This window comes from Taudactylus pleione, unplaced genomic scaffold (assembly GCF_031769625.1).
Source record: "Taudactylus pleione unplaced genomic scaffold, aTauple2 ptg000306l, whole genome shotgun sequence".
Taxonomy (NCBI): domain Eukaryota; kingdom Metazoa; phylum Chordata; class Amphibia; order Anura; family Myobatrachidae; genus Taudactylus; species Taudactylus pleione.
Window position 1 is genome coordinate 7278137 of NW_028284707.1, and position 13509 is coordinate 7291645.

Genomic DNA, 13509 nt, shown 5'->3' on the forward strand with positions numbered 1-13509 from the left:
ACATCCGGACAGATCCAAGTGGCAGATCTGATCTTACCGCATTTCGGAATTTGGATTTTAAATTTTGGGTTTTGGATTGCAAAAATGACACGATTTTAGCTGTTTTCAAAAACTTTTTATCAATTTAAATAAAAAAATCCAGATCCAACATTAAAACAAAAATACTTGAGGGTGATTTTGCAAAACCAAAATACAAACACAAAGATGATTCCAGATTCAAAACCAAATAAAGGGGGTCATCGCATATCTCTAATCAAAATGCATTAACATGAGTGCTTTATTACTATGATAAAGCGTACCAGTACCCAGAAAAGAAGGCATACTAGGTACCTAAAGTTAATAAGATTTGTATTAGCTCCATACTATGGACATGTCTTTAGATGCTTCTTATTTTCACTTAGGAAATTTCACGGATTTCTTCCTGTTTCCAGAACTAGTTACTATAGGAACTAAAAATGCACCCAAAATTTTTTTCCGGTACTCTGTACTGTTGCGTAGCAATAGGTAGAAAGTAGTGGAATGATATATGCCTTATTCCAGTTTTTTTTTACATTTCAAGGTATTTTCCTAAGTATGATTTATGACCTTAACGGAATTCCCAGGTCGGTGCCATGAAATGGCCAATCCGCCATGCAAGTTATCTTAACAGACAGACTAATAGTCATACAAAATGGATCTAATGAAGTTAAGTGTTGCAAGAAAATTTAAATAGTCTAACATGAAAGTAAAGTTTTACATTAAGCCTGAGTACGCTCTTACATCAATCTAGCGCATTTTAAAATAGATTTCTTATTTTCTGTGAAGCATTGATAAATGACCCTCTAGGTGGAGCACACTGCCAGAGGTATGACATTTCGGGAAGTCATTTTTCATTTAAGTCAGGACCTTGATGTATTGCACCAGTGATGATAAGAGTATCCCATAATTTGATGTGTTGTTTCTGAGGAAGCTTTTCGTATCTGCAAAAAGAAATAGTTTTGTGGATCAATGGTACGTTATCAAGTAAGCTAGCATATCTAAAAATGTTAGTGTTCCAAAATAAAATTAGTTCATTTTAAATAACTGTTCTGATGCACACTGTACATTCAGGAACCTTTATGCCGGGTACAGGCTAGACGATATGTAGTCCGATCCGGCCGGATTGGATGATATATCGGGCACATCATGTAGTGTATACCCTCAATGTCACTGACGATGTGGGCTCCTACGCGTCGTCATTGACATCACCCCTCAGGCCTGCATGCAGGTCCGACGGGCGACATTGTTAGCGACGGCCATGCCGCTACTGGCATCGGCAAGTGTACTGTATATACACTTGCTGATGCCTGCACCCGCTTACAAGGTCGGTACACACTAGGCATTGTCTAGTGTGTACCGGTCTTTAGAGTTTGATTGCATGCTGTTGCTTTCATGTACACTTTACTGAGCCTGAGCTGAAATTATGGTGGCAGGAACCACTGCCAGTGCACCAAGTAGGGCTCTGCGCACCAGTATCCAATGCACCCTCTGCAACAGTAGCAGATACAGCACACTAGTCCAGGGTTTCCGTGAAATTATCCGAAGCTAGTTGATTGTGCAGTAAAAGAAAAACCTAGAACAAAATCCTAACCTGTATGGGCTCTAACTACACACACAGGTTCCCTCTCTCATAAATGTTAGGACCTAATGCCCCTACCGCAAACATAGGCATATGCACAGTACTCATGGTTAGTAAATCACTTAACATGTCTGCTGCCTGTTTCCCCAGGTAGTGAGACACTGAGTAAAAACCCTGACACACCTTTATTACAGGTGTAAGTACTAATTAGCCTGTTCTCTGGCTGAAGACCCGTAATGGGCCTAATGAATGGAACCCGCCCTCTCCATCCATAACCCCCGGAACCCTTAACCGACTTTTACTAAAGCCCAAATATCTATCATGTCTGTTTTACAATCACAGACATATAGGTCAGAAACCTGGGACAAATATATCTCCGGTGTATAACCTTACCACTGCTTTTGACACAATATATACTTGTTTTATTTTTCGCAACTAGGCCAACTCTGCACAATTCGCAGTGAAGTTTTCTTTTCCATGGCTCCAGTGGTTATGCCTTGGAAGGACAGCAGGCATCCCTGCATGTTTATTCATTGTACATACAGTAAAAGGTATCGGAGTTGGCTCCTGCTGCCAGGCTTGATTGCATTCAAGAAGTTAAGCAAGAACCACAAAGGTTTTAAGATTGTCTTAAACATGTTATCACCCCACACTGTCAAATGTTTTTCTTTAGCATTACTCTCCATTATAGTCTTATCATTTATTAAGGAGAAGAACTTTGTCTGCACGCCCATGACACACCCACAAAACGGTTATTTTGCGTGCGTACGCATTGTTGACACCCAGTTACCAGAAGCGTCCATTCATCGGCCTCAGAGAAACGGCCGCATACAACTGTGGATCTCTCATAAGTTCGCAAAGATGCGTATGCAACACATGACACATGTACGGTTTGCCTAAAATTGGTAGGTCAGGAAATATGTGTCTAACTTAAACTAGAAATGTATGTAACACCCCCAAGTTGGTGGGATGTCAGTGAGTGGATCGTACCTGCTTGTGACTGTATCGCCAGATGGATCAGGGCTGTTCCACTTCTAGACTCCTCCTACCGTGGTAGAGTGACAGGGGACCCCCCAGAACCCAGCACAAAAACCAGCCCAATATAAAGAAATGGGGAGTTTATTACTCTAGATCTCTTCTCCACCAGGACAATCCTAAATGAACATTAGAACATGCAATATTGTCACAATGCAAAAGGTACACATACAGGGTATCACACGTACAAAGACCCCCGTGTTTTGGTTCTAAATCATCACCGTGTTTTAGTTTTAGTTTTGGCAAAACCACCTTTAAGTGTTTTGGTTCTTTACAGTTTTGGTTTTGGGTTTCTTTAAAAGTCGATAAAATCAGCTAAAATCAGCAACAAAAACAGGCCCAAGTTACATGATTAACTTGGGCCTGTTTTTGTTCCTATTAGTATTATTAACATCAATAACATAAATTTCTAGTCATTTCCTGACAATTTTGACCACTTCACGGCACCTGAAATCACTTAGGGGAGGACTTACATGCAATCCAAAACACACCAGATCCGGTTTTTAGATTCAAATTTCCGAACCTGGTGAGAAGACCGGAGCCAGAACTCGATTTTACATGGAAACCCAAAGTTCAGGTGTGTTCGGTTTTCAGCAAAACTGAACCGCTCATCTCTAACTTAAACAACATCAGTATTTCTCCATCACGAATGCCAATATAATGTGGCTTGACAGCGCTTGCTATAAATGATAAAGTTGCATTACCGTATTCGATGACAATATATTATAATGAAGTGTCACATACATGATAGAGAAGAGTGTCTTCATATTGTAAGTTATGAATGTGGAAGTTACATATTCCATATAAAATAAAATTGCGGTGCATGATGCCATCTAAGGGTGGGATAACATAAAATAATGCCTAGCCTTTATATTGCCTTGTGTTAACCCCACAGAAGGAAGTAGATGTCAAAATATACTTGCTGACATCCAGGAAGCGGCAGCTGTGGTGATGATTTGGGGGCGCATGGTGCAGCTAAGTGGGGGTTGGGGGTTAGGGTGCTTACGTCATCATTGCCCCTTCTCTGCTATACAACGCAGCAATTGCCAGCATTATGAAGCAGGAGGCGGGGCCACGATGATGTCATTCAGTGCAAATCTCATCACTGGCCACCCGAACCTCCCAATTCACTTGGGAAGTTCTTAGCCATGGGCAGCTGGTTTTTACGACCTCCGGGAGACTTGCCAGCTCTTCCAGGCTTGCGGAAGAGCCACCCGAGATATGGGAGCCTTCCGGACGTTCTGGGTGAGTAGGAAAGTAGGTGTCGAAGTCACTAATCATATACAAGACACTAAAAGAAAGACTGCTAATTAATGATCTTGTTAGCTGTGATTATTGATGTATGTACATTATATTACACTGGTTTTAGACAGCCTGCTTCTACTTATCCAAATTTTCAATTCGTACTGCACACTATTCTCGTCCTCAGAGCTGCCAGACTTTTCTTACATTTGTATTGCATTAAGTCCCATTATAAGAGATTAGGCTGCAAATCCCTTCATGAAGGATAAGACACCAAGTAGGAGACTGCAAAGTAAAGCTGTGCTTATGCACGGTGCATCAAAGCGGCCCCAGTGCTCTGAAGACTCAGACATTTTCTTCAACATTAGCTGCCAGTTCTTTAAAATATGGGCCTGTCAGAAGCCTAATAAATTCTTACATTATTTCATTTCAAGTCGTTTTCAGAACATTTTTTTTTTCTAAGAATGTTAATGTAATCTATAAAGCGGATTCAGAGCATGCCTTTCTCATCCTAACTGTTCAATGCTTGGACATCCACAGTGTGTACGATAATGGCAGTATCGTACTAGTATTATGATTTCTATTTATCAGGATACAAAAAGTACAGTATGTTTTTCTACTGTACATCCATTATTATTGTAATCAGCAAATAGGGCATTTATAGTGGGTTTCTTTTCACCTTGTAGAAACCGCACTGCAGTGGCATCACGGCGGTCAGTGACACCCAGTGCGACAAGTAAACCCCCTGCATGCACCAAGGTCACGCATGGCCAAAAAGAGGGTGTGGCCTTGCGGTACACCCATGGTTTCATCACTCGGTGGGCGTGCCCAGCACTCCTGGAGATACTGGGCTGCCCCCAGAGACTCTCCTCCTTAGTGACCAAGAGCTGGCTCCGCCTCAGTGATTTTGTTGCTAACCCTTATGAGGGTGATACCTGGTGCGGTCTGCACCGCTCGCCCCCTCCTAATTACACCACTGGCACACTGCAACTTTTGCTGAATACTTTTCTCAGTGGTTTTCGCTCAGGTATAATATCGCCAGGCAGGGTTGATTGATTTGTGTACCTGCAGTATGACACAGCTATGCTCTCTGCATTATATACCCAGGGATGTCATCAGAAACTGCGGGGCACGCACACTGAATATATTTCTGAACTAGTTGGGGAGACAGGGGTAGGTAGGGCTTTCCAATGTACACCTGTTCTAGTGTGTGATATACAAGTGTATCCCTGGTAACATATGCTTTCTTGCTTGCAGCTGTCTCCAGCAGGGGGCGACAGGCTTCGGCACAGAGTCAGTGCTTTGTTTGTAAGATGAGATGCTGGCATCCAGAGCACTGCATCCTGTTGTTACCCCATACCTCCCAAAATTTCAAGAATGAAAAGAGGGACAGGGCGCGTGACTTCCGGGAAAAGGGGCAGAGTTAACTGAAAACGGGGCGGAGCCTGTCACTCTCTGAGAAGCTGGGCAGCCCCCAGGCTCTCCCTACATGGGTGAACAGATGCTGTGCGCATGCGCACGGCATCTGTTCTCCTCCTGCACACCCGCTGCTCTGCTGCTCTCCCCAACTGCTCTGCTGCTCTCCCCAACTTCCCCCCCACCACGGGACACTGCGGCCCGCAGGTGAGACAGCGGGACAGTCCCAGAAAAACGGGACTGTCCCGCTGGAAGCGGGGCAGTTGTGAGGTATGTTACCCACCTGTCCTCCATGCCTGTGTGACAAAGGGGGAGATGTAAAAACCTCCTAACGAGGACAGATGGAGTAGTTGCCTGTAGCAACCAATCAGCTGTTTGCTACTATTAAGCTAATGTAGTTCATCCTATATAACGATAGCTATAAACTGTTTGGCTGCTATGGGCAACTTCTCCACCTGCACTCTTTTGTTTGATACATCACCCCCAATGTAAATCCCAGAGCCATAACTAGACTTTTTGGTGCCCTGTGCCAGAAAGAGCATTGGTGCCCACCTCATTTTTCAAAGGGACATGATGCACCCAAAAAAGGGCCATGGCTTCATGGGGAAGGGCCAGGGAAGAGATAGGAGAGGCCAGGAGATGCTGGGGATGAAATAAGAGGAAGCTACAAGCAAGAATGATAATAAACAGAAATTTGACAGGCCCAAACAGCGCCCCTTGTCCTGTGGTTCCCTGTGCCATGGCACCGTCAGCACTACCCTAGCTACGGCCCTGGTAAGTCCCACAGATGTACAGGATAGTCAGGAGAGGATAGATAGGTAGAGTAGGACAAAAAACAGGGGGTCAGGGGCAAATGTCCATCCCATGCACAAAACAGTCATATCTCAGCCAGATTGAGAGGCCAATTGTGAAAAATGGTAAACCTGCAGCTGGGCCCTTGGGCTGGGAGAAGTGTTCTATTACCATTTAGATATTGAAAGCAAAACTTTTGTTTTCTGTCTACAGACATCATAAATGCAGTTGCTTGTACTTGCTCTCTTGCAATTTTTACATGTTTAAAAACCTATTGCATTAGGATATATATATTAAATAAATGAAAAAAATACTATATATAATTTTTTTTACTGGTGATCATCAATTGTCTAAATGTCTAAACATTTGAGCAGACTCAGAGCACTTTATGAAATCCGATCTTCATCTCCTGCTCATCCCTTATTCAACAAGATCATCAGAACATTCACAACATAGGCAATCAGATAATCTGTACAGCAGTACAGAGTATTTCAGGACATGGAAGTTGTCCTTTCATCTCATTGTGTTAATGGGGACAGTGCTCAATGTGGCAGGGGCAGTGTGATGATGAGTGGAATGGAAGTAAGCAGGAAGTCATGTACTAATAGCGGAAGGAACAAGGAGGGTCATTTAGACCCGTTCGCGAGCAAAGGACGCTCGCAAACGGGTCGATGTTCCCCCACAGCGCATGCGCACGACGGAGGGAGCTCCGTCATGCGCATGCACGAGACCCGGACTGCGACAGCCAAGCTGTCGCTCCGGGTCTCGTACCAAAGGGGGCGTGCTGTCGATGTTAATTGGTGGGCGTGCCAGGGGCATGCCTGTCAGACGGAGGCGTTCCCATGGGAACGCCTACCGTCTGGAGCCGGCCCCACTGACATCACTAGAGCCAAAATCACTCCTGGGCTTGCAGCAGCGAGACCCTACCGCAGGGTCTCCGTCGCAAACCCAATTGTCGCGATGGTCAAGACCATCGCGACCATCATCATGGACGCTCGCATATGCTGTGGGTGGTCACCCACAGCTATGCGGGCGTCAAAGAGGACGCTCCATTTTCAGGGAGGAGGGCCCTGATTCAGAGCGAGCGCTCTGGTCAGAGCGTTCAGCTCTGAATCAGGCCCAAGGTCTCCCTACAGCACAGTAGTGATGAGGCTTCTATTGATGTAGCATTTTATTTTTGTGGAGTACAACGCATCTCAATATGGAATGAAGTTCACCTAATAAGAATTTGCCATTCCATTTACCATTGAGAAAGAGCTCATTGTTGCAGGTTTTATTACGCAAATTCTGAAATCTTAAATTTGATATTATCACTAAATATGAACAATGTATCTTTTTCCTGTGTTATAATATTAGGATTTTTACTAGAAATGTTTTTGTGTTTAGTTCCACATTAAAAATATAACAATCTATGTGGTTGTTTGGCAAATCTGTGTATCCAAAAATTGTGTCCAACACCCAGAGAAACTGACATCTTTATTGCATCCAAGGGCTGTGGAAATGAATAATTCTCTGAGGGTTTCTAGAATTGAATGTAGTAGATACACGTCCAATATTAATATGCACTTAACAAAAAAAAGCCATGTAATACACAATTTATATGTGAAACACTGTTGGTGTTCTCTCTTACCGATCAACAGCAGATACCTGTACATTACCGCCGCTCGCTCAGGACGCATTAATATGACAGCGTTTATAGTTGATGTACGCCTTTACCAGAGGGCAATCTGTGGCAGAGCCTTATACGCAGTCACTTTAACATTAATGGTTTCTTAGTCTGTTTTAGTTATGTTCTTCAGCAGGCTCTCTGCAAAAAATTGTACACGTTTTTATTGATCTGAGCTCAAGGCAAAGCTGTCGTACACATATATCATACATGCTTATGTGAAAAATGTGTAAAGAACTATTAAACATGACTGCTTTGGAAACAGAAGAATCTTAAAGTGCCAACAGGGGGACAAGTTTAATCTAGAAATATAAAAATAAATATTCCCTGAAGCTCTGGAGGGAGACGATGATTGGCCAGAAGTCTCCTTGACATCTTTAAATGGAGATGTAGCTTGAAAAACACTTTTCGGGGGAAACTGAATTGAGTGTGAAAATTACATTCAGTGGGAGACACACATAAACCTTGTTCTCTGAAATTATAATATTCTGTGTAACATGGGGAACATACTATTCTCTATAAGGTAAAATAAGTAGAATGGTCTTGCCATAATGGCTGGAGAAGAATGCATATGTGTCTAATTATGGTTCAATCTTTTGAAGCAATATGATCGCCATTGTGGATAATCGGGGGAGTTATGACACTAAGAAAGCACAAAGGGCTTGAGCAATTTCGTCTATGCCCACATCTAGCAATTTTCCAGATATTGTGGATGCATCCCGGGTGCAAGCGCACCTTTGGGAATGTAGGCATGATTGGAGTGGCACGCCTCTCTGCCATTGCTCTGCACAAACTAAATGGGTATTTCTGGATGGCAACAGGGCAGCAACAATGACAATGCATTTGAGAGAAACATTTTTTGGGTGTGCTGAGGTGAGTCACAAGCATGTAGGCAGTGACTCACTATTCTATGTCGTGTGCAGGGGCAGAACTATGGGAGACAATAGAGGCACCTGCCACCGGGCTCCAGCTCTGAAGGGGCACCTCCTCCATTGTCGACAACATATTCACCCCACTTAGGACTGTAATTATATACCTGAAGTATACCGTCACAGCTGCCCAATACATGGCACTCCTTCCCGGCACCTGAGAAGCCACCATACACTAGTGGAGAGCTCCATGTCAGACCATCAGCTGCCACCTTCCTCTATATCCTGTCTGCATGCAAATTGCTACATTACAGTGTCAGCAGCAGTGACGGGGGGGAGGGGGCAACAAATTATAACTTCCCTCCGGGCATCTGGGATGTACTTACGCCACTGGTCGTGTCTGCATTCTGGATGCCATGCTCAGATGCAGTTCCTGCATAAAGTATGAGGTTGGTGTAAGTGCTGATGATAGTGATGACAACTGCTCTTGTGGACCGAATAGTGGGGCAGTGGTTTCTCAAAGATGCATACAACTTAGAATACGGTCTGTAGTCGCATTAGCATAGCCATATGATCCGTTCGCAGTGGCTGTCCAGAGTCCAATTTGCATTACGCATGCCTCAAAACCCAGCTAAAAGGCTGGAATATTGGAATATAATACCTATTGAGTAGCACACTGTGTGACTTGGTATTCAGGACCAGCCAAAAACATAAGTCAACATATGTCCGCTGTACGATCCTGTGTCTAATAGCATATCAGTAAGATATAGTCATCTAGATAGTGTATCAATCAAACATTTAAATGTCAAAAGTGCAAGGGGACCATTCGACTCTATTTTGAATGTTTACTGCCCCTTCATTGAATAGTTTGCAGAGATAGGTTTGTCCTTTTGGGGGTTAGCAGCAAGAATAAGGAATGTTTGTGAAGATGTATTAGTATGACAATGCAAGGCAATGCTAATTTACTAAGTTTATGAATACATTAGAATCACCTTTACATGTTTCTTTCCTCTTCTTTCTGCAGGTGATATGTGCAAATGTAACAGGTGGTGGGAAACTTGGAAGTTTAAAATCAGGAGCCTCCATATCCACACTTAAGCATATATGGACAGAAAGTAACAAAGACTTATCAATCAGCCGTCTCCTTTCACAGACTTTTCATGGTAAAGAAAACCAGACCTCCTTGGATATGAGATATGATACCCCAGAACCTTACACGGAACAAGAACTCTGGGAATGGCTGAGGAACTCGACAGATCTGCAAGGGCCTCGTCCCAGGGCCAAAAGACGGCCCATCGTTAAAACAGGAAAGTTTAAGAAAATGTTTGGCTGGGGGGATTTCCATTCCAACATCAAAACCGTCAAGCTAAATTTGTTGATAACAGGGAAAATCGTGGATCATGGCAACGGAACCTTCAGTGTTTATTTTCGGCACAATTCTACTGGCCAAGGAAATGTTTCAGTGAGCTTGGTTCCACCAACCAAAATTGTGGAATTTGACTTGGCACAGCAAACGGTGATTGACTCTAAAGATTCTAAGTCCTTCAATTGCCGTATTGAGTATGAAAAGGTTGACAAGGCGACCAAGAACACTCTTTGCAACTATGATCCTTCAAAAACATGCTACCAGGAGCAGACCCAAAGTCATGTATCTTGGTTATGCTCTAAACCCTTCAAAGTGATCTGTATTTATATATCATTTTATAGTACAGATTATAAACTAGTACAAAAGGTGTGCCCTGATTACAACTATCACAGTGACACACCCTATTTCCCTTCTGGTTGACCATAACATGTATGCAAGACTTACCTCTAAGGCATAAAAGGTGACTGGGCTGGAACCTTACCCAAGAAAGTTCCATCAATTGCCAGGAATGTGTCTACACTACAAATGATTTAACTCTACATAAAACTTTTATATTGGAAAATTTATCAGATGCAATTTACTTGCCCCAAAACCCCTCTATATTCCATTTACTAGGTGTAAGTCACTGTGGACATAAAGCAAACACACATTGTAAGTGGTTGTTAATCTCTTTGTTAGAACAGCTTCCATTGTCTAATACATAATGTTTCATGACAATGTCACATGGAACCAAAAGGATTAGCCATACTTAATTATTTAATAATGCTCTCTAGTATGGAAAAGTTACCCTGTCATAACTACACTCCAGCATTGTATTGTCTATACAAAATTCTGGAGATACTGTAAGCATACATAAAACATCATTGTAAAGAATACCTACAAACAACTGGTTAGCTGTGTGATATTGGGGTCATCATCATCAACTCTACAAATTCAACACTACATAAAGGCACGTTGATGATGGCGAATGGTGTCAGTTGGAGCCCGTCACAAATAAAGATGGAAATCCATTTAAAATGTACATGTTAGAATATGTCACAGCGGGACAATTCATGTTTCTCAGACAATTCTCGAGTTGCAGGAGACAGGATGATTTAAGTATACTGTTTAACACAGGAAACAAAATTCTGAGTAATATCATGTAAGTTCTAAATGGCTGAAATCTTTGTTACGGTATATTGTATACTTCAATATCCTAGTCTACATTTGTATGAATGGTTTGTATTGTATATAGTTTAACCAGTGTTAATTGAGCAGCTTATTAATATAACTAGTAAATGTATCTGCTTGTTATTGGTTAAATACAATCAAAGGACACAAGGATTCCATGTTTATCGACTTAGCTGTAAACTTCATTAATACAAAAGGACGTAATTATGTACAAAGCATTTATTCCGCTAAGTATTGTTGAAAGCTAAACATATACAGCATTGAAATCTGTATGCATTCAGATATTTTATTTCTGGAGAAAAAAAAAGGTGAATTGTATATAAAATAAAAGACATAAAGTTGAATTTAAATATTTACCAGTGGTTATTTTCATGATATGATGCAATATTTTGAGCACATTATTGAGAGAAAGCAAATTTGCTTTGGAGAATTAAATGACATTGTTAATGTATAATATAGGTGTATATGAAGTGTATTGTGAGCATGATGAAAGTACTATAGGAGCATTTTCAAAGAAGTAACAAACATATTTAGTCGTTTCTTCTAAATTGCAATTTGGCATTTGTTATCCATATCAAAAACATTACAAGTACTCATAAATAACCAAAGAAGGAATGCACTCTAAATTTGGGACCATTACCCCATGTGCCTTCCAGCTATGATATCAAGTACACAAGTAATGACAATGTGCTCATGGAGATAAAAAGAAAGTTAATGCATTATCTAAATGTAGCAATAGGTACAGTATATATGGTTTCTTGTACAGTACTGTACATCAATAAAATGTCAGTAGATTGCAATCGATACGAATTTCAACTGAGTGATGACATAAGCAACAAAATAGTAGGATATAAATATGAGTTAAATCAAAATTGTTTGACATTCCAATATCTCTTGTTATTATAAACAGTTTCTATGATTTAGAATTTGCAAGACTTTTTTTGTGGTCTTCCGTGACATTGCAACTCAGCATTCTCTATATATAAAAAGTGTCCATATTACGCTGTTTATCAACAAAATGCTTTATGGAATAATCAAATATAACATTATTAAAGCATATACTATGTGTTTCCCTTTGTTCTCAAAGCTCTACTATAGTCACTTTCACAACTGAGGCTTCCAGTAAATGCATTTTACAGGTTTGCTAATGCAATGGTTTAATTACTATAGATGTGCACTGAACCCCGTGTTTTGGTTCTAGTTTTGGATCTGGGCTTTTTATTTCTAAATTGATAAAATGTTTTTTTAAAAACAGCTAAAATCATGTAATATATGCAATCCAAAACTTGAAAGAAATTCTGATTTCAAATCCGAATTCCCAACCGCAAAAAAGATCAGAACCGCGACTTGCAATTATCCAATTTCACGAAATTTGGGTTGATTCGGATTTCTGGAGAACCAAACTGCACATCTCTAATAATTGCCGATCACATTTGTTTTAAAGAGGACGGGTGACTCATGTCAAGTCATCCTTGTGTTCAGCCGAACGGCCTGACAGCATTGAGGCATAATAGGAAAGATAGTGTATCTATACAGTAGATTGGTTGTGAGAGTCATGATATCTGGTTTTGGCAAAAACCACCCTAAATTTTTTTGGCTCTTATTTTGTTTTGGTTTTCTTTAAAACTGATAAAAATAGCTAAAATTATGTAATTTTAACCTGTTTACATGCAACCCAAAATCCTAGATTTGGTTTTTATATCTGAGTTCCACACTTACAGCAGACCCGAGCCAGGACCTGGTTCTACTCGGAACCCTAAAAGTCATTCAAACCGAGACTCCATTAGACTCAAAACCCCAAAGTTTGGATTTGTTCAGTTTTCTGAAAAAACAAACCGCATTTCTCTAGTAATATTACAAAACATGGTACAATATTATTCACCATTTATTTATAAATTCATAGAGGAACAAATATATCCATGTTGCCATAATGTGAATTAAAACAATGTTCAAAAGAATGAGTCCCACCATCATTAGGAACTAGTGTTATCACTTTGTGTTTCCTGATGAAGTTATGTGACCAGCTTCTATTCAGGGTTAAGCACTAGTTTTCCCCTTCCCTCAACCATCCCACCTTCCATTGTTGCCTTGTGAGAATTGGAACCACATCTTCTTCCCTCCTGTCAGATTGTGTGTGTGGTGATGGGCTGTGACATCCAAAACCTACACCACACTCTCGACCCATTACCAATATAGAGGACTCGGAGCTAAAGCTAATGGCTACTCAGGTAAGAAGCTTTGGGTTGATGCTCCCCCATGTCAGCGGCCTTTGCTCAGAGTGCATTAAGAAAAAACTGTGAATTAATAACATTACATTACTACATTCACTGCTTTAGATGCCCCTTAAATAATGGCT

The 13509-nt window shown here is 41.2% G+C and overlaps 1 protein-coding gene across 1 annotated transcript in view; it reads left to right on the top strand.

The window, feature by feature from the left end:
• The window catches only part of NXPH1 (neurexophilin 1), a 365321-nt gene extending 353182 nt beyond the window's left edge, over positions 1–12139 (top strand). Inside the window, exon 2 of the mRNA XM_088442211.1 lies at positions 9642–12139. Coding sequence (XP_088298337.1) covers positions 9642–10403 — 762 coding nt within the window. The 3' untranslated portion in view covers positions 10404–12139. The remainder of the gene's footprint in view (positions 1–9641) is intronic.
• The last annotated feature ends 1370 nt before the right edge of the window (positions 12140–13509 follow it).